At 42.3% G+C, this 24591-nt stretch overlaps 1 protein-coding gene across 1 annotated transcript in view; it reads left to right on the top strand.

The window, feature by feature from the left end:
- Positions 1–24591, top strand: part of LOC115596941 (E3 ubiquitin-protein ligase NEURL1-like) — a 36171-nt gene that overhangs the window by 5828 nt on the left and 5752 nt on the right. The window contains exons 2-4 of the mRNA XM_030442433.1: positions 1112–1353; positions 2324–2645; positions 18174–18890. Coding sequence (XP_030298293.1) covers positions 1112–1353; positions 2324–2645; positions 18174–18890 — 1281 coding nt within the window. The remainder of the gene's footprint in view (positions 1–1111; positions 1354–2323; positions 2646–18173; positions 18891–24591) is intronic.

Below are 24591 nucleotides of genomic sequence, written 5' to 3' on the forward strand. Positions count from 1 at the left end.
TGCTAGTAGACGCAAGCTAAGTTAGCTGCAGAACATGCTAACGTAAAGTTCATCAGGCAAAACTGTAAGATAGACAGCAAAGTCAAAACGTGGAGGTTTTAAAGTTTAAACTCAGTGAATCCATCCTTCTTCAGCGAATCCTGCAATTTACAGTGATGGCCCTCGTTGAGACAGCAGTCTGAATTAAAACAAAAAAGGTTTTCCAGTTGTTGTGGGGACACACCACCAGGCTTCCTCTCTTCCTCTGATGATGGGAGTAGATGAAAACACTGTATTGGTTCTTGCAGACATCAACAGAAACATTGTGGCCCTTTAGTTGCGTTTCATCACAGGCACAGTAAAGCGCATTATTTTTCAAAGTGCTAAAACCCTTCTGACGGCATTGACATCATTGTGAAACCCATGCCGTGGCAGAACTTGACTCCGTGACAGTGATGAAACGGATGAACCCTCCACCATTAATGTATTCACATCAAGGACTCGCTTTCTGCTGTAATAATTTAGCTGTTGGAGAGACGCTGTATGATGTTAGAGCTTAATCATCTCTGTAGTTGTCCATTTTCTCTCCGCTTATTAAGCTGTTAAAACACAAACCTGTTTAAAAGATGCATGGTCGCAAAAAAGTGAAATGACCATTTGCTGTAATTAAAGCATTTTTATGTGGATTTTTCACAGCTGTAATGTTCTTAATTCAGGAACTAAGGGAGCAATTCTGTCCTTGTACTTGTGTTTTTATTTTCCATCCAAGGTTTCTGCATGTAATTTAACTCGCACGTTGTTCTTTCATATCTAATATTGGCGTGTGGACGTACGTTGCTGCCTTGAGAAGCTGAAAGCAGAACCACAAATATTAGATTATGTTAATGTATTTTTTTACTTAACTGGATGATACAGGAGCTGGAAAAGATATGTGAGAGGAAATGACATGTGACACCAGACACCATGAGTCCAGCTCACGATGTTACACACTATCTGATCCAATATTCTAATCTAATAAAAATGCGGGTATTTTACCATAAATTGTTGCCCTGAGATGGATTTATTCCGTAATGCAGTTTCTGCTCTCCACCTGTGGATCAAACTGAGCGACCGCCTTTCTGTCTCCACCTAGATTCTCTGAACGGCCCGTTTCCTGCCACGTCACATCGGTGCCACCACAAGCCCAAGCGCTGCCTGCCCATCCAGCCATGCGGGAGTTTGTCGTCCTTCCCGCTGCTCTTCCACCCGAGCACCAAAGGCTCACAGATCGTCATGGACCTGTCCCAGAGGACCGTCAAGAGACAGGCCAGCTTCTGTAACGCCATCACCTTCAGCAACAGGCCCATCGCCGTGTATGAGCAGGTTCGGCTGAAGGTAAAAATAACACTAGCTGAGCTCTGGTTGTGTAACATATTCTCATTTTGACGGAGTTTTCAGAATGTGATGTGTAAACAGTGGAAAAATGCTGCCCACTAAAAAATCACTGGGTTAAAATCTGACCCAGTTTGGGTTAATATAGCACCGCTGCAATAAACCGATGGTCTCGCTCTGTATGTTTTTATTTTTCCTCTCCCTCCATCTCTCTCTCTCTTTCTTCATCCCCCGTCTTTGCTCTCCTGTTTTGATTTTCTCTCTTTTCTCTCTCTGCTCCTGTGTGGGCCGAAGCAGCAGCGGCTTAGAACAAGTTTCCACTTCACCTATCAGGCCATCTATGTCTCGAAAGTGAGAGAGCAGGGCAAGCATTGCCATGTGAGGGATACTGTTATCTGGCACGGTGAATGCAAAGTAAATAGAGGTTCGATAATAAGACAAAAATCGTTTGCAGGTGATAAACATACCAAGGAAAATAGACCCTCGTCTTATCTTAGAGATTTTTTGCCAAGCCGGTGGTTTGGCACTGCGGATCGCAGTTGCGGTCCGTGTGTCGGTCCAAACTGAAAATTCTCAGCAAATGTTAGATAGATTGCCATGAAATCTGTTACGTACATTGAAGTTAATTTGTCATATACTTCGGTTTACTACAAAATACCTGCGAAAGCAACATTATTTACATCAGCTGTAGTTTGTATTTAGTGCTAATTAGCTAATGCTAACATCGTAGAATAAGATGTGAATGTGGTGAATATTAACACAAATGAGTTATACCTGCTAGCAGTGTTATTGTTAGTTTGCCAGCATGTTGACTTTAGCATTTGGCTCAAAGCACCCCTGCAGCTTAGTTTAGCTGCTAACGTAGTGTAGGTTTTCCTTTTAGCTTGTAGTTCTCATAACAAAGCAAAATGAAAATGTAAGGATTCATTTTCAGCTGATTGCCTTCATTAATTCATGAATGTGTACCCTCCAGATCACCAAAAAGCAGTGCTGCTGGAGCGGTGCTCTACGTCTTGGTTTTACATCTAAGGACCCGTCGAGGATCAACCCGGACACCTTGCCAAAGTATGCCTGCCCAGACCTGGTCTCCCAGAGCGGCTTCTGGGCCAAGGCCCTGCCGGAGGAGCTCTCCAACGAGGGAAACATCATCTCCTTCTGGGTGGACAAGAAGGGGCGAGTGTTTTACCGAATTAACGACTGCAGCCCGATGCTGTTCTTCAGTGGCGTGCAGGTATCGGAGCCTCTGTGGGCCCTCATAGATATCTACGGCCTCACGAGGGGGGTCCAAATGCTAGGTGAGTGAACAGGACCTGCTGTGCTGTCACGTTAAACTGCAGTTCAGTGTTTAATGTTTTGATGTTGCTCTTAACACAATCACTCACACATGGCGCTCATTAAAAGTGGCAGTGTGACTCGGCACTGAGCTAACGAAGCCACTCAAATCCAAACTAAGGGCAAAGGAAATAAAATATTTTATATGGCACTGAAAAGACTAAAAATCTGATTGAGGGTATTTCTTATATAACTGAACCTCTTTGAGTTTCCATTTTCTCCTCTGAATCTCGCTCTTCCGTCAGTTTCATCCTGGATCTATCTTTTTTTTTTTCTTTCCTTTGAGGAAGGGTGCTGTTAAGAATCAACAAATCACCTATTGTTCATACTCATACATAGAAAAATCCCTTTCATCCAGGAGACGTCCCGGTGAGGTTTGCTGTTCTCCAGGACAACGCGGCAACCATTAGTCTCGATCCCTGCCTAATGACATTGCTCCTCTGAATTTTTATTTGTCCATTACTTTTGTTTATGTCCCTATAAAACTAATTCCCATCAGCCTCAGCTGTACTTCTTGTTTAGTGCTACATTGTTAGCATACTAAACACGCTAAACTAAGATGGGAAACATTACACTGTCAAACATCAACCGAGGAGCATCTCTGCTGCTAGCACGACTGTAGACTCTCTGTCTCGTAACTGTAATGCTCGACGAGGAACCATTCTGGATCTGATGTTTTTTCAGCGTGAACTTGTTGAAAGGTGATGTTACACACAGCTGCTCTATTTTTTCCCCACACCCACCAAATAGCTCAGTGGAAAAAGATGGTGGGAGATTAGGTAGATTGTATAGTTTCCACGGTTGTTAGTAACAAAGAAATGTCCCTAAAGGGGTATTTCAACAGTTCACCGTGCTCTTTAAAGAGTCATTACATCAAAGAAATAAAAACACAAACAGGTCCCCTACAATCATTAAACGGTGTTTTTTTTTTTTCACCGCACTGAACCATCTGAAGAATGTTTGGATTTTAAATTGAGACGTATTTATGACACACATCATGCGTCCAGAGAACAGCTGCCTCCAATTTTTGAAAACAATACAAAACCATGCAAAATAGATAAATAGGAATCCTTTTGGACGCCTCAGTACTTATTTATAACCATTTCCAAGAATTGCACAGCCTCTCTCTCCCAAAGAATAGAGGCTGTCAGCGCCGTTAATAAAAATAGAAGAGGCTCCCATATTGCGTAGATAGTGCCATTTAACCTCATTTCTGGCGGTGTGGTTGACAGTGAGAAGCGTGCTATCTCGTGATGGGCTGTTTGGTATCCAGCGCCAGAGTGCGACTATCTGGGGTTCACTGGCCTCGCGGTGCTGACCGGCACACAGCTCTTGTCGAAGAACAAGAGGAGTGTGTTGGTCATCCCGAGAGGACAGACAAGAGGAGGGATGATGTCAGGTAATGACATGTCTGGGGTGTTTTTCCAGGACAATCAGACCAGTGGAATGTCTCACTCTTTGGATCCAAGTCTGAATCCAACTTCATGTGACAAGTGATCGCCCCTGACATAGATTTGTATGTCGAAATGGGAACCGTGTTCACTAAACGTCACGGTATTACCGGAGAATTTGTCCATTTTGCAATGAAATTCAAGGTTCCCACAATGTTTGGACACACTTCATGAAATTCTTGCATATGAATGAGGCCCGCAGCTCTAAATCCCACTGTTTCTTCTCTGGTTTTCCCACATCGATCACCGTTATCCCCACATTGATGGCTTAAACCAAAAAGCCCTCAGCCCTCAGTCAGCTGAAGGATCACTCGACTATCAGCTTTCGTCTATAGCCTGAGAGCGTCACTGCTCGAGAGCATGGTATATCTCAAAGGCCCGGTATTGTCTCAGTAGTTGGCTGCAGTTCAGTAAACACTTAGTCTCTGAAATATGGGCGGGCACATCAAAGTCTGGTGCTGTGAACTGGCACATGTGCGCATTTTCCTTTAACAGAAGGGTGCATTTTGACTCTTAATGATGCTTACACTGGGGTCTGAAATTAATGCTGCACCAGCTGATAAATCGAGCCAAATTTCACCTGTTGTCGGCTTGTTATCACACAATCTGTCCAGGTGGGAATTACAGATCTGCTGCAGTTGTGTTTTCTTTTCCTTTCTTTTTTTTTTTTCTTTTCACAGGAAGCAAATGGAGCGTGGAGCTGTGAATAAGCTCCATGGAGTGTAGAAAATGGCTTGGTTAGGTGACCTTGATTTGGCTTCCGAGATAAATGTTCAAGACAGCGAGAATATGAAAGAAAAAAGTTGTGAGAAACCCGATGACTTTGCCAGCGAGATAATGTGCTTCAAGAGTTCATGTGTTGTAAAGGGGCACTCCACCAATTCTACATATGAAGATCTACTTGACACTTTGAGTACTGTTCAGTCTGCAAAACTTTTTAATAATATCTTCTTTGGCACTGAAGGGGGCTTTTTACAACAGCACTCTACCTGTTAAGCATCACACTCCTATGACATTGCGGAAATCACAGAAATGTATTAAAATTGATGCACTAGAAGCAGTCCTTATTCCACACGTCGTTCTTCTTGTCAAAGGCTGATGTTATATTACCCACAATGCAACACCACCACCGACATCTTGTTTGTAGATTCAGATGTTATGCTAGCAGCAGCCACTGTGGCCTCCGGCAAAGACTGAACAAATATTATTTTCACTTGTGATTTTGGCTTTCAACCATTCGGATACAAAAATAACAACAAAACACACTGATTATGCTGCATTCCATTTCACAATGATGCTCTTGTTTTGTCTTGTGTTAGAAATCAAGCGCACCCATTTCATTTACAGTGGTGCCCTTTTGCTCCTCCACTTAGAGCTCAGGCTTTCAGCCAGGCTGTGGCGTGTTTGGTTCAGCTCGACCTCAGATGACAGACAGAGACAGAAAGATATCAGCAAGCACAGGTATACACTTATATTGGGAGAGCGTGCATTGGTGTTCAGTATGCACTGTGGCGGTCCCAAAACCTCATACTAACAAGTTAGAAGAGAGCCGAAGCGTACTGTGATGTAACATGTCCAGAGGTGACGCTGGTCTCCAAGCTGCTGTTACTGAATGAGTTAGAGAAAACTCAGACATGTCACACAGATAGAAGTAGAGCTCGGTACAGCGTATGTGTTGTCCAATATGCATCGAAAAAGATGCTTGGATTACTTTATGATTATTAAATTCCCAGTGAAGTCTCCTGCATCAGTGCATTGATGTAATTCAGACCAACCTTTAATTGTGAAACGTTAAATGTCCTGCCTCCGTTATATAACGTCGTCAAGCGTTTGATAACTACATTTGATGGATCATTGTCAAAAAATGTGTCAGCCTAAGGATGTCAGTTGTGTACAAATGCTTTTCTAGCTAGGTCGCCTAATAGTCCACCTGATGTACTGCATTCTGATTAGATCGTAAATGTAGATCACATCTATTATCTAATGAAGTTATTCTGCACATGTTGAAGGGTGTTGCTGAGCCTTAGTTTGTAGTTGAGGGTTAAAATGTTTAAATGTTGTCATTATTTTTGCACCAGAATCAGCTGCAGTGACTTTGCTAATGGAGAGTTTGTTTGTTAAAAGGTTTTGGTAAAAAATGTTGTTTTAGAAAAAATGTTAACAGATGATGGTGTTACGAAGTGATGGGGACAAATGTGTCCATTTTAAAGACATGGCACCAGCGTCCCCAGTGTAAATGGAAGCTATGATATCAGCTGATTTGTCATTTATCAACACTGAGTACGACTTCTAAAAAGAATCAGATAGAAAAACAGTTGAAGCCTGTGATGCTGCTATATGTTCTACATGTATTATTATTATTAGTTTTTCATTTGAATTATGTTTAAAGTTAATCCATTAATCCTCAGTAAACATATGAAGTAATCATGTTAAGCAGTTGTGGTTTAAATACTGACCAAAATAATCATGATGATGATTTTTGCCCCCAGCTGAGATGAGTTTTCCGTCAGCTCACTTGTTTACTCCCCCACGTCTCCAGAGTCATTTTCATTTTCAAACTTGCAGCCTGTAAACCGAACTGACACAAAGTCAAGATGTCATGAGATCTGCTGCTCGATTCCAGCTTTCCTTAATCTGTTTTTTGAGTCCACCACCTACACAGTAGTGCTTAAAAGCTGGAAAACCCCCTTTGAATTCATGTCGAGAAAATAACTATGAGAACCAAAATTGACTTCCCTGAAACTTTAAACCTTTGTTTCTCTAAGCCGAGCCATTCTTATGTTGTGACCTCATTTTCCAGCTGACGAAGCTGTCAGCTCAGACCAATCAGCCTTCACTCCCTTTTTATTTTAAGGCCCTTGTAGTGAGCATAACTCCATCTGATCACATCCTTTGTGTGAATGGCTTCCTCGACTTTAATGCTTTATGGATTCATTATGAAAGCGTCCCCGCTCACATGTCAGGACACGTTAGCGCAGCTGTCACCATTTTTTGGGCAAAGCACCACCTGAGTATAAACGTCGACACAATGCATCACGACGGCTCTGACGAAATCTCGAGGTGGTTTGATTAAATGTTTCTGTGATCCTCCCGCGGAAAAGAAATTCTCACTCCATGATAAAGTTGCATCATGTTTTGGTAAATAACCTGATTTCCTGTCATTCAGCAGCAGTGACCTACTGTGAAAGTGATCCATTCTAGCAGTGGGATGTTTTTTTCTTCTTTTTTTTAGCCTGCGGGTAAACCACATCAAACACATGCTCGGCAGGATTCACATACTGTTGTGCCCGTTTGATCTTTTACAACCTTACATGCTGTATTAACAAACTCTTCAAAGCAGCTATCCATCACTGCCTTTTTCACCTGTGCCATCTCTGCCGACAAAAAAGATTTCCTGCTCTCGGGTCTTATTCTGATGTTTAAGGATCCTTTCAAGAGCGATGTTGTTTCCTCTCTAAGCTGCTGTCAGGGGAGTGCAGCGCGGCAGCTAGCCACCCATGCACGGAGTCAAAGGTGATCCCGAGATCAGTGAGACAGCTTGAAAGCTGAGATGGTGTTGCATAAGAGAGGAAGCTAAATTAATCTGCTGAAATCAAACTGAGCCGCAGGGGTTGTCCAGACCAACAATGCTGCCCATGCAATTTAAGAAAGATCCGTTACATCACCACAACTTGTCCTACTCACGCAGCTATCAATACAGACTAAAGTGCCTTGCTTGGGTTTTTGTACAGAACGGCCTGTGCTGTGAGGGTCTGCGGCACAGCACTGAGACACATTAGCCCGCAGAGGGGACTCACAAAGGGTTTCCTCAAGTGTATAATATATCTGAAGCCACATAACTGTTTTCAAAGCACATTTTGTCAGCTGCATTTTCACAAATGTCTTTGTTTACTATGTTTTTCCGAGCGGTTGTATAAGAAAAAACCTAATGCCCCCTTCTTCATCTAGCACTGTTAACTTTAAGAGACAAAAACAGTTTTCTCATTTTTAAAAGTTTGAAAGGTAAGTTTGTTATTTCACTTTTTTAGCATTTGAGTTCCGTCTAGTTGTTTTGTATAAGCTCAGGAAATCAGGTCACAGATAACTTGCAAGTGTTCTCCGTTTCATTTCCCTGAAGCGGAGCACATGTGGGAATGCTATACCTTTTCTGCAGTCAGAAAAGTAACAAAGCTCACTTTACACATGTACGGCTGCAGTCTGAACAGAGTGTGTTTGTTTATGGGACGACTCCCGAGAGGCCACACAGCGTCCTCCGTTTTGTACAGGTATGATGGATTCCTTCCAAGTTAGATAAGCGGAGCAAGTCAAAGGCATCTTCTGATGGATGCAAGATGCCCTACTGGGGGTTTGTTTACTAGAGGTAGATGAGTCACTTAATCACTGACAGAATGGTAGTGATCCATGAGACCGGCGTCAGCTAACATCATCTGCAACCTGTCTCCCTAGTCATTAGAGAAGAATCCAAAATGGCTGCCAGACTGTCAAGAGGCTGAATACCTCTCAGGTGATTAAGAGGAGGGTGTTGACATCCATCATCTCTGTACACGGCATTGAGATGCATTTGGCCTGTAGAGCATCATAGTGGGGTAAAACCTGCTGCTGAATGCTTTTCATGCACACGAGCATTCAGAGACGTCGTCTACATCTGCAGGAGAGGACAGAGACAAGAGTCTGACAGAAGCATCGGGGCATGGTAGGAAGTTGTTTACTCGATTCTGATGGTCAATCTTAACAAATGTCAGACTGATTTCCGTGAAATTTTGTCAAGACGTTCATAGACTCCAGAGGATGAATTCTTATGATTTTGGTTGTTTTTGGACTTTTCAAAGCGCCACAAGCAGGTTACAGTTTTTTATTACTCTGTGAAACAGGAAGGTGTGTTGGCACCACATGTTGTGGAGACATTTATGGCTCCCAGATTCTGACTTTGGTGAACCTGAGTCACCAGGATAAAGAGGTGGCCATAAAACGTTTTCCTGTAAAGCACTGATACATTCACATTTGTACATGTCGTAGACTGTTTACCTTACTTATATTTTAAAAAGTATCTTTACATTACAAGTTTATGATATGATTGTCATGATCTTTTCCAAACCCTAACCAATGAGGTTTTGTGCCTAAACCTAACAGGAGCAGAAGAACAATGTTGCCGTAACATTAAAGTGACAACAGACGCCGTTGTTGCAGAACAACTGGATTGTTTCAGAGATGCAAATAAAAACAACACGGGGCAAAAATCCTATTATAAAAATGTGAATTTAAACAAAAAAATTGTGCCAGGTTGCCACCCTGACTGGATGACTAGGGAACCAATCTAAATGGTTTCATTATTCTTTATCTATTATTTTATCAATCAACATTTACTAACCTAAAAAGTAGATAAGTTGCAACATAATAAAATTAACTAATTAATGAATTTAACATATTAACCGCATTGTAGGTTGACTTTGGTTTGTGGTCCCTGACTTTTTTTTAATGTGGATTTATATTAAATGTCTCAACATAATCGGACACTTTCTCCAATAGATTTGATCAGTAATACTAATGTTCTTCTCATTATCCTCAGCTGTAGTTTGTGTTGAGTGCTAATAAGCAAATGCGAGCATCCTAAAACACTAAAATCAGGACATGATGATTATTTTCTCAATGGATTCATTCGTCATGCTAGCATGCTGACATTAGCATTTAGCTCAAAACAAATTCTCTTTTGAATCAGTTGGTGCACAATTGCAACATTTGTCATCGTTGTCTCAGATGTCATTTGAAACTTTTCCTACCATGTGAAACTCGTGTTTTTCCAAGATAAAACAGCCTGTAAGCAGATAAAGTCTGCTGTACCTTCTACTCATACCTGTTTTGTCAGCAGATAAAGAGATTGCGTGGAAACGCTGAAAGGCTCTGTGCTGCACAAACATGTCGGGTTGTCTCAACCTGATTGTGCTGTACTTTCCTTTCTTTGTGTCTATTTTTGTCTGCGTTCGCTCAGCGTGCCTAACGCTCACGCTCACTTGCTACAGATCTCACTTATTGTTTCACTTGTCAGCGCTGATTATGTGGAGTTTAACAGTGTTTTGATTTGTGGATAAGATGGTTTTAAATATAGAGAGGTCACATAGGTGCAACTTGTCAGAACTAGCCAGATATACAGCCTAAGTCGGGTCAGCCTGGTAACAATGCAGGTAAAAATGGCTCGGTATGACAGGAGGAAGCTCAGAATGTCGGCTGTAAGACATCCAGTAGAAGTCAAACTCAATGTATGTTCAGTGTTTATTCTCTGCTATGTTACTACAGTGGAGGCCTGGTCTCTACCTGTTTCCACAGAGCTTCATAAAAGAGCAGAACTAAACTCTTTTGTTAATTATGATTGATGGGGAACGCCTGAAACGTATGATTACCCTGAAATACTGCAAATGGATGTTGTACGATTACGTTCGATTTCTGGTCTGCTGCTTCGAGCCAAATCCTCCAAAAACAATAAATTGTGGATTCAGGATGGAAATAACAATATGCAAAGTCATCAGTCACATCTCAGTTTCCAGCCAAAGGCAAACAGCAGACAGTTAGGGAGAACAGCACCGAGACATGCTGGATGTCTCTATATTATAAACATTTAGTAATTTCCTTGAGCTGAATTCTTTTGGAACAATTAGACTGAAATCATGAATCATACTACAGCCTGTCACACTTTTTTTCCCCCACTCTTGCTCACCCGAACCCCAAAGGAAAGAGTTCCTGATTCTGTATGCTGATCAGAATAATAAATCAAATGAAAAGTGGCTCTTTTTCAGGAGACTGGACACTTAAACCTGATTATAGTCACATTAAGATTTTTGCAAGACTGTGCTCCCAAGTTCTCCTCTTTTGGAAATCAATGAAGCCTGAAACTGTTAGGGTCAAAAGGACCCGTTGGGGCCATGTTGATACCTTTTTTGGGTAAAAATGATAAAGCTGGAGATGACTGTGGTCCAAGGCCACGGTAACCATGTCCATTTTTAAGGCGGTACATTGTCCATCTTTTCTTTCCCTCTATGATGCTGAAGCTGTATCTATGCTCCTTGGCAGTCAGCCAGTCTTTAAATCCCTTCTCAAGGGCAGCATTTTGCTAAATTGTTTTTGCTCAACTCACATTTATTAAGGACAAAGGGCAAAATTAAAGGGAATGTATGGGAAAAAAAACTTGTAGCAATTTACATGTAATAATCACTTTTTATTGGCCATATGTGAGCAAATTGTAACGTGACATGAAAAGTAAGACCTTTTCAGTTTCCGGATGATTCGTTTAAGTTGTTTAATGCTGCTGGACTGTGGATTTCTTTGTGAAGGACTCAGGTTGGATTTCACGTCTTCTCTCTCCGCTCCGCTAACAGAGAGCAACAGTAGCTTACAGCGGCTTCCAACACAACACAAAAGTTCCACAGAGAGTCGTTTGAAACACAATGCAATACAGTTTTATTGCTGAAGTGGTGCTAAAGAAAAGTCTTTGTCCACATTGCAGTATTTGTATCGCTTAATGTGGTGTTTGTGTCATTGAATTTGGAATATCTGTTGGTGGTTTCACCTTGATTGTCCTCCGCAGCTGCACACTTGACGCTATATCCTGATAATACAGATTTGTAATTATAGTGCACGAGTCTGTTGGCTATGAAACAATACTCTGAAATACTATCAGGATTAGAGTGTAGTATTTATATACAGTGTGAAAATGGGATGCAAATAACCTCGATAACCTAAATTCCAGTGCAAAGGCACATGAGGATAGTTGATCTGTAACGTCTTTTAGGGTCGGCTGCTGTCGACTAAATTGGTATATGACGATTGCCCACCGTGAAACATGGATAAACTGTCCCGCTGTCACTCTGATGGCAACCTGCAACTGCCTGACTCCCATCACCAGCTTAAGAGAGTCAGATAAACGCTCACATCTCTGCCTGGATATAGTCCGACATACATTACTGTGCCGGTTTTAAAAGGGTCTTTGTCTCTGCACCACGTGTCAAACATCTCTGTAGCAGTGAACAGAAACAGATGGAAGGCCAGCAATACTGAAGAAGCTAAGCTACCTAAGAGGACTTACTCGGTTTTTGTCTCTCTGGTGGGGAACCTTTAAAAATCACAATGTTGCGATGGTACAGGGCTCAGTAGTCGATGACTGGACACCATCAGTGCGGGTTGGGCGCTTCCAAGGCTTTTGGACATGTAGTATAGTAAAAAATATGAGTGGGAGTTGAAGAAGAAGAAATTGTCCTAAAAAAATTACACAATTACTGCTGATAGAAGGTCAACCTGCCCTAGATAATAAGCCTTCTTCAAAAAATCTGCAGTACTTTGGCTGTAATCAAGAAAAGAAAAGGTTGGAGGAAGGAAACCATGGCAATGGTGAGACTGGTGTGAGTCAGGAGCGGAGCGTGACGCCAAGAAATTACTTTAAGAAAATTAAGAAATAAAGTAAGAGATGCAGGGAGAATTGTCTTTGTTAAAGCCAGCATTCAAAGAGCACATATCATTGTGACACGACTCTGTATGTGTGTGTGTAAATCATAATTTCCATTTATTCAAATTAGATAAGCCTGGCAAGTACAGAAGCATCTGCCAATGTTACAGTTGAGTCATGCAAAAACCTAACGGCTGTATGGTGAGGGAATCGAGATGTTCCCTTTATTATAACAGAAGTAAAGTCATTCTGTCAGACGGTTACAATGAAGTGAGAGGCCTGCTATAAACTTAAATGAGGACTGTCCCCTGACCTAACATCTGCCATCATGTACACATTGGGATTAGGGCCTATGTATTTATAAGAGCTCTGTTTCAAGTGATCTCAGCGCTTGGAATTTATTTGATTTGTCGAAGCAAAATAAATGCCGCTGGACAGGCTGCTGTGCCTCAGCTGGGATTTAATCGGCCCAGATGGAATCGAACAGATTTGCGGGGAAATCAAAATAGAAATCGTAATGGATCCTGTCAGGTTTGGATCCTGGGAGCTGGGCTGCGGAGGGGGAAGCCTTCAGAGAGGAGGCTAATCACTTTCAGATGACCAGAGTCTCTTCCCAGTGAGGACGTGAATGTGTTCTGTGTGCAAATGTGTATCTATCTGTGCAGATTTCAGGTTTTATTGTAATATCATCATCATTGTGACCAAAACAATGATATTAATCTAATTGGAAAAATATGTTTGAAACATCTCATCAACCAGTGGACACTAACCCAAAGGAAGTGTTCTTCAAGCAGGGCTGTCATATCACGTTCACATTACATTTTTATAACTTGACTGTCATGTCGGAAGGTGGGGGAGATGGTGGTGGAGTGAAGCCAGTGACTACCAACTACCAAGTGGGTGATGTGCCTGAACCTACCCAGATCATAAGCTTTGCATTGTCAGGACGTAAAACTGAAAATTCATCCTAAAAGAAACAAAGTTGTAGCATAAAGAACTGTTTTGTTTCCACATATCTGTGGTTTGCAGTAGCGTACATTGGGTTGGTGAAATGGCATTTTGATTTATTAATGCAGAGACACTTAAGTGAGTTCAGAAGTGGCTTTTAATTGGTCTTGAAAACATTCCCGAAGTGCTTAGCGACGTTTTCCCCCGCTGCCATGTGTCAGCTCCTCGCGTCCTCATTTTCTTTCCACGATGACGGTCCAAACCCCAGGAAACATCTGGCACTGAACCAGAGACTGGACTTGATCCCTCAGAAACGCCACACATGTGGCTCTTGTTGCACATGGCATCTCAGATACTCCGCCGAGCTTCTCCTGCGTATCAATATCGTAGCTGTCTTTATCCCCGTAGCCGCCCCTGCTGCTTCACTCTCGTATACTCGTGCCATTATCTGGACCAGGATACCACTCCTTAAAAGCTCATCAACACAGTTTTTTTTTTTTTTCCTTCTTCGATAAGCCCTTCCCTCTCCTTTTTGGGACTGACACACAAACCTCTCCCCTCCAATCTCCTTTCTCATGACAGATGACTTCACTCACTCATTGTGGACAGAGCCCTGGATAGGCCCCAAAGGCATGCATACTCAGGGCAAATCCCCAAACACACACATACACACACACGTACACAATTGGTGCAGCTGACCTTGTATAGAGGTTACAGCGCCGCTAAAACCCCCCAAAAGCCTCCTAATCCTGTTCCACCAGGCCAAGGAATAAACTGAACCCTCCCTCGTCTGCTCAGTACCATGCCATTGTCTGACTGAGAGCCGTTCGAGACTAAAAAAGGAATCGGATACATAAATTCAATGGAGTGATTTAGATCAAAACTCACTAGCGTACTCTAATACGTGCAGGCCTCTCTGCTAAGCATTTCAAGATGAGGTGGAGCCGGGCTGCTTGTTTTGGCAGCGTTGAATTTTAAACGGCTTTTTAACCGCAGTACTTAAGTTGTCATTCTGGTATGCGTTCAGTTAAACAGGATGCCAGGTTTTCAGTTATATCCTGGACATCCTCGTTTTTTAATGTCTGGTTCACTTTCAAGGAACCGGTTTTTCCGGCTTTAAGAGTTTAGTAAGGTCTCACTTGTTTGATGTGTAAACATAGAACGGCTCGAAGGGATTTTAAGCAGTTGTATGTTTTGGTGTGGGCGCGTTTAGACTTTCGCCAAGACTAGAAATTCCTCCATAATGTTCAGCAAGAGTTGAGCAAGTCTGATTTCTGAATTTGAATAAAAAGCAAATGATGGGAGGTCAGCCATTGACCCTCGAGGACTGTGTCAGTTCATCTAGTTAAATAGAGCTTTTCTCTAGTGATTGAGGACCTGGAGCTGTGCAAAGAACACTTCATTTCACTAGGACAATCTGAGCCGAACACTTAATCACATCTGTATTGTTTTCCTGCCAGAAAAAAGTGGCTCAGACTTTGTGTCGCTGTTCGAGAGCATCAAGGACTTGAACTCTGAAAGTTCCAAAGTAGATTATAATCAACATTACGTTCAAGATGCCGTCGTAAAAAAAACAAAAACACAAAAACGTTGGAGCGTCGCCAAATGTTAAAACTCTCAAAGTGTGTTCGGCTAAGCTGCATTTAAATTTCAGTGCTTGCAAATCAGAGGACAAAGACTAGACCGCACCTGTCTGTGTGTGAGTGACATTTTAATAAGTGAGCAGTCTGAAAGGATATTAACATTAATAACAAACAGTGTTTACAACAAAATATTGCGTGTTGTGTGTGTGTGTGTGTGTGTGTGTGTGTGTGTGTGTGTGTGTGTGTGTGTGTGCTGTTGGAGGGACACCAACAGCCCTCTCAGATGAACTGAAACTTCCCCCTTCATCACATGTGTTCATTTGAATATAAACTGCTTATGATTGAATTATTCATGTTGTATGAAAGTGGATGTTGTTACAGAATGTTTTCGTTACAATTGAACTGTGTGTGTGTGTTTTTGATCAGTGCTGCATAATACTTTGAGGGACATGGCCTCGCTGGATAGTTCAGTTGTTTATCCATTAACTTATATGTTACATTAAGTTAACTATTTTAACCATTTGGGCTCATCTATCATTACCTTTCACTGTCAATCATTAATACATTACTTTTATTTAAATATTTCAACCTTTCAGTCAACAGTTACATGTATCCATAACTATTCAACAATTAGCCTATCCACAACTTTTAGCTAATTTGAGCTATTTTAGTCTCTTATCATTAGTTAGCTTTTTTTAACCATGTATTCATTACTTTAAAATGACAATTTCAAAACATGTGTCCATTACGTTTGTTTAACTATTTCAACCCCTAATTATTTTATTGGTTAATTTAGCAATTTATTCATTACTTTTAGCTAACTATTTCAATTATCCATTACTTAAGCAATTTAATACTCTTAGCTGTTTTAACTAGTCATCCATTACTTTAAGCTTTTACAACCACTTTTACATTAGCCTACTTTCAGCTATGTCACCATTTAGCCTCTACTTTTAGCTAACTCTTTAAGCCATTATCTTTTTGGCTAACCATTCAACAATTGCAGGGCTATTTATCTATTGCTTTTAGCTTGTAGATTTAAAGCACTTGACTATTTATTTTACTATCTATTTTCACTCTGAGCCTGTCTGTCCCTTTTAGCCATGTTTCCACCCATGTAGCTTCTTTTATCTGTTAGCATGTTGAACAGGACTTTCCCAGCCATGTGTTTCAGTTCTTTATCCCTGTGCATGCAGCCATTCATGTTCATGGTAGGACACAAAAGATAAACATAGCTTGTTGGTTCCAAGCTCTGTTATCTAACGTCTTGACTGCATGCTTTTCATATTTGTCAGGAGTTTTTTTTAAGTAAGAAATCCTCTCCCAGACTCCTTTGAGACCAAACCCGGGGAGAGGTTACACATATTTATTTGATGCACGTCTTTATCTTTCATTGTTTCATCTTCTTTTATCTTTCGCACATCTTGTTTTTCGCGAAAGGTAGAAACTCTCTGGTAATGTTGCTATTCTCTTCACAGCTTGTTTTGACTGCTGTGCCACTCTCAGAAGCACAAACTGAACCGCAGGAAGCCCTAATAGTGGGGATAGAAAATTATCTTGTGTATCCCGAAGTCGGCTAACTTTGCCTTGAAGATGATAAGGCAGCTAATAATAAGAGCCCGCTGCTTGGTTGTGGACACTCTTGACTGAGGAAGTAATTAAGCTCAAGCAGTTTATCAGTGGCTGGCCGGAGATGTGCTGTCTTTGTGTGATAAAGAGGAGCTGGTGAGGTATGCCCTCTCTCTCAAGTGTCCACCCCACCCTATTTTTCATCCTCTCCTCCTCTGTCACACTCTCGCACTCCATCCACTTCTCACAGGGGAAGCCCAAAGCAGATCGAGGCTAAGAGCCACGCAGCTCAGCCATCATGTCACTCATCCCTCGGCCTGTCCCTCCCCGCTCTCCTCAAATGTCCAATCAGGCTAATTTTAGCCGCGTTAAATTTGGCAGCGTGTCCCTAAGCGTGCCACGATGCAGATCCGCTCGTACCGGCCGTGTGCACGGAAAGACACGCGGCGCTCTCTCTGTTTTCATCTTTTGCTGCGACGTTCCCATGTGGTTTCTATTTTACAGTGAGCAGAATTAGCATAGGAAGGGCTATTTGGGAGAGCACGGACGGACATGTGATACAGTTTTTTCGGATGCCTTGCCCTCTCAGTGATTGGAAAATAAGCTGCTTTTAGCATCCAGACACATAAGTGGAAATGTTAACAGTGCACAGAGGTAGAATACAGTACATTAAGTCACTGCTGCCGAGACAGTTTGTTATGTAAACACCTGGGGACTCGAGGCAGCACGTTACAGCTGTTTGAAACCCAGTTTATACTATATACACTGTTGGTCTGTGACAAATACTGATGGTAAACTGACTTTATTTGTGATTAAACAGCGCTGCTTGTAAGAATACAATATTTGATGATGATAATATCTGTGCTTTCACACCTCGGGCTCTTTAAGGAGACTTAAAAGTGATAAACAAGAACAAGATTACTAAGAAAAAGCATCTTATGATCACAGGACTCCTGGCTAAAGACAAAGTGGGAGGCTGAGTCTTCTGTCTTTCATGTGCATCTCTTATCTCTTCAACGTTACATAAAGCTGTTACGTCTCTTTCGCTGTGATGAAGCCACCGGCCCGCAGCTACAGCGCGACCCCACTTAAAGTCCTGATGTGTTTCCCAACATGTAAACACTCACGTATTTGTTCATACTGTTGAACGACGAGCCTCGGTACTGGGAGTGCATCAGAATTAATATGTTCTAAAGCAGAGAGGCCGGAAGCCACCATTTGTTTACCCTGACAGGGATGATGAATGAACAGCACGCAGACAGTGGATGTGAAACAAACCAGTGTTGGAAATATGCGGAATACTAAGTGGGCACATAAATTGCATTTTGTCTGGACACTTTTTCCTCCACTTGCAGAGGCTGTAAATGTGACTACATTAGTCACAGTTTGATGTAATGATGTTATTCAAATAGAAATCATTACAAGAGAGGGGAAAAAAAAATACATCGTGTCACTTCAAAAAGCCACAAACAACAGATTATGTAACATCGCTGTGTGTTTTCTCCACAGACAGCGAGATGCTCCCCCTGGACTGCCTGCGTCCTCGCTCTTTCGCTGCCAGCCAGCGGGCCTCCATTCAGAGAAACGGCGATGACCCTCGCCTCTCCATCAGCCTGTGTGACCTGAGCCAGCAGCAGCAGGAGGCAAATCTGGAGGAAGACGACGAGGAAGAGGAGCAGCTACAACCCCTAAGCTCCGCCTCCTGCCACGTGCCCCAAAACTCTCAGAACTCCCAGCAGTGCTCGATGCTGCCCAGCCACTTGGACACTGATCTGCACTTCCACCTGGTGCACGGCATTCATGTTACTCTGCTGGATAAGCACACGGTGGCGCGGCTGGATCACCGCGGCGACGAGAGGACCCTGGTGTTCACCAGCCGGCCGATGCGCTGCTCAGAGACAGTGTTTGTGAAGGTGAAGGCCGGTGTCACACGACCCGGGTGTCTTTCTTACGGCGTGACATCATGTGACCCGGCCACCCTGAGGCCCAGTGACCTCCCGTCCAACCCAGAGTCACTGGTTGACCGCAAGGAGTTCTGGGCCGTGTGTCGGGTGGGCGTGCCGCTCCACGGTGGAGACATCTTGGGCTTTGTGGTGAACGCAGAAGGGGAGGTCATGATGAGCCATAATGGTGTCAGTGCAGGGATGCAGCTGTGTGTCGATAACTCCAGGCCGCTGTGGATGTTCTACGGCCTGCACGGCACCATCACACAACTCAGGATTTTAGGTTTGTCACTTCATCTTTTGTGTGTTCTTAACCTCCTGAAACAGCTGTCTGATTTTAAATAAGGGTGGAGATCTCTTGGAAACTCACAATTTGATTTGATTCTGATTCAGGTTCAGTATCTTGATCAAGGACACTAAGACATTAGACTGCAGGGCCCGGGGAATGTACCACCAACCTTGTTATGATCCACGATTAAAATATACAGATTAATTCACTTATATTATCTTAACTCCCCCTCAGCACATCTAGGGGAAGGGAGCCAAGATGGTGTCTGTGTAACACACCTGTCATGTCGTCTCAGAGAAACTCAGAGACTGTTCTCCAAACTAGTTTCTGTCAGTAGACGCTTTTTCATAGCAGACATTTTGACTTGTCAAACCGGATGCGACTGATAACGTTAACAATGGCTTCATTCTATTAAGTGCCACAATACGTTGTGTCTGTGGCCTCCAGCTATGCTTTTCTTCCTTTGGTTTGCATGTTTTAGATGTTTCCCTGCTCCAACACACACCTGATTCAAATGAATGGCTCGTTATCAGGCTTCAGCAGAGCTTGAATATCATGTGATTCAGGTGTGTTGGAGCAGGAGTGCATTTAAAACATGCTCAGAAAACTGTGGAAACTACGCCTGATCCTGAATCAGTTGTGCATGCAATGCGACGGACGGCAATCTGGATAAAAGGAAACTTTTCAGCGGACTCCATCTTTGTTATCGTTCCCTGAGAAAACAACTAGTCCTCAAATGTAATTGTTCCCTTTAATTTGATTTGAGTGCCTTCTTGTTGCTCTTCGGCTCCAGGTGTGATGTTCCACATGTTCTTGGACTGCTGATGGAAATTCAGAGCCAAGCTATTCGACAACTTAGACTAAGAATTTGTTTCATTAGATTTCAGTCATAATGTTTGATCTGGATGCTTCTTTTTAAAGTGCAGTGATACCAGATTTCCTCAGAGCAAAAAGAAATGTGCATACTCAGATCAATTGTTCCCCATTATATTAGTTTTAGCAGAAGTTGATTATTTAATCACGTTGCGGTTTGAGGAATTTGAACCGATCTTTACAGGTTGTCTTTCCATTCGGAGGTTGATGCAGTCTGTGATCCTTGAACGACCTTTGGAGTCTGAGTTCCCACTCAGCTGAGTCACGAAATAGTTTCCCCCTCCTTTGCCGTCTGGGCTGCTCTCTGACTTTTTATCAACTCGTATATCTCCTGAGAATTTACATTCTACCCCCACAGCTCGCATATGAATGTTAACTTTGTGTCTTCGGCTGAGCAGAATTTCGGTCTGCTCCGTTTGATTCCTGCAGATTTCACACAGTGATAACGCAGCGTTACCTGAAGGTTCCCTGAAGTTAATCATGCCAGGTGCTGAGGTTCTGCAGCTCCCCTGCATGCACGCACAGTTTAGTTCTGTCTGATTGGAAATGAGCAGAATAAGTCGTTATAATGACTTACAGGTGCTTGTTTTGTGGTTTGACTTTCTTACAGTGAAAAGCTCCGTAAGATTTTATAATTAAAACATATTTACTGAATCCAGAAATATGATTGGATTTCTCAGAGATTCTGAGAAGAATATGGACCAATTCTGATGCACATTCTGAGTTTTGTTGATGTTTTTGTAAATACGGGCTCGATTTACACCATGAGGACGTCTATTAAACCAGATATACGTTATACCAGATGCATCTTATACATTTTACTCAATATGGATTATATCTATGGCATGGCATCACTGTCAGCATGAATTAAAATAGCCCCAACCTATAAATTATGCTGGATTTTGGAGCTTTGACACCTTAGACCAAGGTTAGCGCCCTATGCCCTGCTTCTGGTTGCCTAAACATGACAATACATCTGTAAATTATGCCTAAGTTACCAGGAGCAGCTATTGTTGGGAACAAATTAATGCAACATTATGTAGAAATGGGCATTTTGTGCGATTTGGCGCCCCCTACAGTTTCTAAATGAGACCCCACTTTCGTAAGTTAAAATCCCAGGTGTGTAACAACTTCTCAGTTGTCATGTCGGTGCCAACTACAAACAAAACTCATTACATCACAATGTTATGTGTTGAAAACTTGAACATGTGTTACGCTGTGATCCTCCCCTCTCACTGAAGTTACAAGTGACAGAGACACCATTCACTCTGTTATAAGACACTGAACCATCGACATGATTTTGAAGCTGGTATTTTAAGGTAGAATGTTACATAATGTTGCTTTGATAAGTATAAGTCGCCCACCGCAGAGGAGCCACAGGTGAAAATAGTATTGAATTCTGTCCTAAGAATAATTGTGACTATTTAGACGGTCATGAGACGGCTCAAATATGTCCTGCAGCTCCAGACAGACTTATTGTGGCTCCAGACAGATTTTTTGTGGTGAGGGAGCGGCGAAAAATGTTTCTTTTGATCGTCAAGGTTTTCGACCCCTGACCGATTAAATAAGGAGTCTCTTGTATTGCTGTGAGTTTATTTTCTTTGACACTCGGCGCACAAGAGCTCTACAAACTTCAACACATTTGCGCGATCCAATTGAAGTTTGAAATATTTAGTGTGACTCTCTTGGTTTTAAGAGTTCTGCACTTAAAGGATTTTAAACTCTCTATTTTTCATAAGAAGTAGCTCTAGCATTGCTTCGACTTAGTGTATTATGATGTGACTGTGAAACACTGCAGCGTGCAGCAAACACACACATACCGAGAGTGCTTTCGATTTGTTTACTTCTTACTATCTTAATTCTTTGAGAACAATCTCCTTCTCTGCCACAGCGTTGTCGTCTGGCTGCATTGATAATAATTCTGTCCCGACAAGTTGGCCTTCTTTTCACAAATAATGTATGACTAGAGGCAAAGTTTTCAGGGGTCCAAATGCATTTGTCTGTCAGAATTTATTGATTCCTCTCATTCATTTCTCTTCGTTCATTTCTGGATTACAGTTCCTCCTCTCCTCTCTCTTTCATGTAGTCAGTCAGACCGACCGGGGCTGAGGAGGTTATTTCTGTCTTGCGTGGGCTCCCAGCAGCCGGCATTATGTATCAAGAGGGGGGGCCGTGATAGCTCCTTACGATGCCCTCTATATGCATTATTAAAATGTAATTGCATGGAGGTTTGAGACGCAGGGTTTTCCACCCACAGCTCGCTCCCTGAACACTCGTCCTCCAGTCATCTCTCTGCTTCCTCTTTTCCTCTTGCATTTTCTACCCAACGTCTCCCCCCTTCTACCCCCCATCTCTACTGATTCTTTGGGGTATGAGCGTTCTTCGAGTCATTACCCACTCCAGCTGTGGGGAGTGCATTTGTGACGTCTCCACTCACCCACTCGCTGCAGCCGCACGCCACAAGTTGCCATGGAAACATCTAACCACTGAGGCAAGTGACAGTTTGTCATGGCTGGGTGTTGTCAAGCCTGTGAAGTGGAACGGATGGGAGTCTGTTGCTCTCACATGTTCATTTTGTCTGTTTGATCTTATAAAACAAGATTTTTCTCATTTCCTCTGACATATATGACATCAATAAGGCCCCACAGTTGTCATCTGTGTCCTTGCGGCGGTTGTTGCTGCTGCAGGTTTACATATGTTTGTTTCTTCATGTGCTCGGCTGTAATCGATATTTTCATATTGACATTTGATCCGCTGACTGTGTGTAGGTTAAAGGGGTCGCTCTTATTGATCGACACATAGAGAATCAGGTCAAGTCAAAGTTAATTTGAGCCAAGTGTCCAAAGAAACCCAGAGACATTACCTGAAGACATTTGATTCTGGCAACCGGACTGAACACATGTATAGTATATAGAAAAAAATGTGTGAAACACATTACCTATACGCAACCTTATGCACATATATATTTAGAGAGAGCAGTGTTTCCCTGCTCCAACACACCTGATCCAAATGGACGGGTCGTTATCAGACTTCAGCAGAGCTCGATGACGAGCTGATCATTGGCATCAGGTGCGTTGCAGCAGCTATAGATATAGAGTACAAGTTGTATAACCATAGTTTTGACTCGAGTTGACTGAGATAGCCTCTCAAGTTTCACCACGTGACCCTGCGGCTCCCTTTGGCTGTAAGGAGCGACTGGGTTCTTACAACTCATTGTTCTTGATTTGTAACCTAATATTTTGGTGCACACACATCACTCTCTTTGCATTTTTTTTTTCCAGAGGAATGAGGCAGCTGTCTCCCTGGAAAAAAGGCACAAAAAACCCACTGTACAAAACACAGACACAGTTAGCGACTAGCTGGTGAACATGGTGGAGCATGTAGCTACCAAAGAGCCAGATATTTCCCTCAAGAGATGTTGGAGACCAAAGAAGACCTTGAAGGAGAATAAATATGCAAATGATACTCAATAAAGGTGCAGGACATGGGGCAGCACATCACCAGAGTAATTGCTAACTGGTGCTAACGGTATTGTTTTTATACATCCATGAATGTAGCTACTGTTAGCTCATTAGCTCAAATAGCCGTGCAGCTAGCCGGACTACCAGGTCAGTGTTGGAGTTTAAACCACTAGCACAGGAGCTTTGGACCGCTTGGAGAAGCCCGGGGCTAGCTGGTTAGCATGCTAGCTTAAGTTGATATCACTTAAACACAACGTAGACGACTTTAACACGACATCAATACTGTTATTTCTCTACATTCTGTTGATAATGTTTGTTATTTTTTAAAATATTTTCTTACACATGGGGACACGAACGCAACGTAAAATGATTGCTAATGTACTTTTGTATCTGCTGGATGGGTAAATAAGCAACTATTTGCAGTGAAGGTTAACATCAGTTGTTTAAAGCCTGACTTCTTTTGGACATTAACTAAATAACAGGGTGTGGCACAGATCTCTATATTTGATAAGCAAGTGTTGAAAGCCAACGTACAAATCCTCATCTTTAAATAAGCCTCCAGGATTGCTGCATAGCAAAGGACATTCACATACTCAGTCCCGGTGGCAGAGCCAGCAGTAAATTTATAATACAAGAGCAGATGAAAGGTCTCCTTGATGAAAGGGTACATGAATAGACATGAAGGTTATCCATTCTTCCTTATTAGAGTTGACCAAGACATTTGCTAACAGCCGGGCTGCCTCATAGGTCAAGTTAAGTAGGTAATGGAAGGGTGTATAAATGCTAGTGTATGCAAACACGCCTCTGTGTATACTATAAAATATGATAATATCAAGATTAAATAAATAGATGACTCCGGTGGAAAAGCTTTTGTACGAGTGACCACAAGTTCTGTCTTCTGTTGATTTTTTTAGCAGCAAACTGGTTGTTGCACGACCCGAAAGCTACTACGGTTTGTTTACGTAAGCTGAAACTGAGACTGCGGCGGTTGGAGCGGTCCGAGGAAAAGGAATCAGAGTTCAGGGCGATGATTCGGAGCACGTAGCTCGAGTTATGCAACAAACTGTATACATTTCTGTGCTAACAACAGACCACATAAATGTGTTCTTTTCTTTTTTAGGCCACCGGTATTTCACTTTTTTCTGCAAATTCTCGCCATCTGTGGTTCTTTTTTTAGCTCTTTCTCCACTCCACTCGGTCATTGTTGGAAAATTTGGATATGCAAAATGTGGGACATGGATGTAAACTACCAATATTAGATTGTTTGACACATGAAAGGATGCCGTTGCCAAGTAGGTGGCCGGCCCCGACAGTGTAGCAATATTTCTGCCATGGTCAGTTGAAGGACAGTGTGTAAACAA

This window comes from Sparus aurata, chromosome 15, assembly GCF_900880675.1.
Source record: "Sparus aurata chromosome 15, fSpaAur1.1, whole genome shotgun sequence".
In the NCBI taxonomy this organism is placed as follows: Eukaryota; Metazoa; Chordata; class Actinopteri; order Spariformes; family Sparidae; genus Sparus; species Sparus aurata.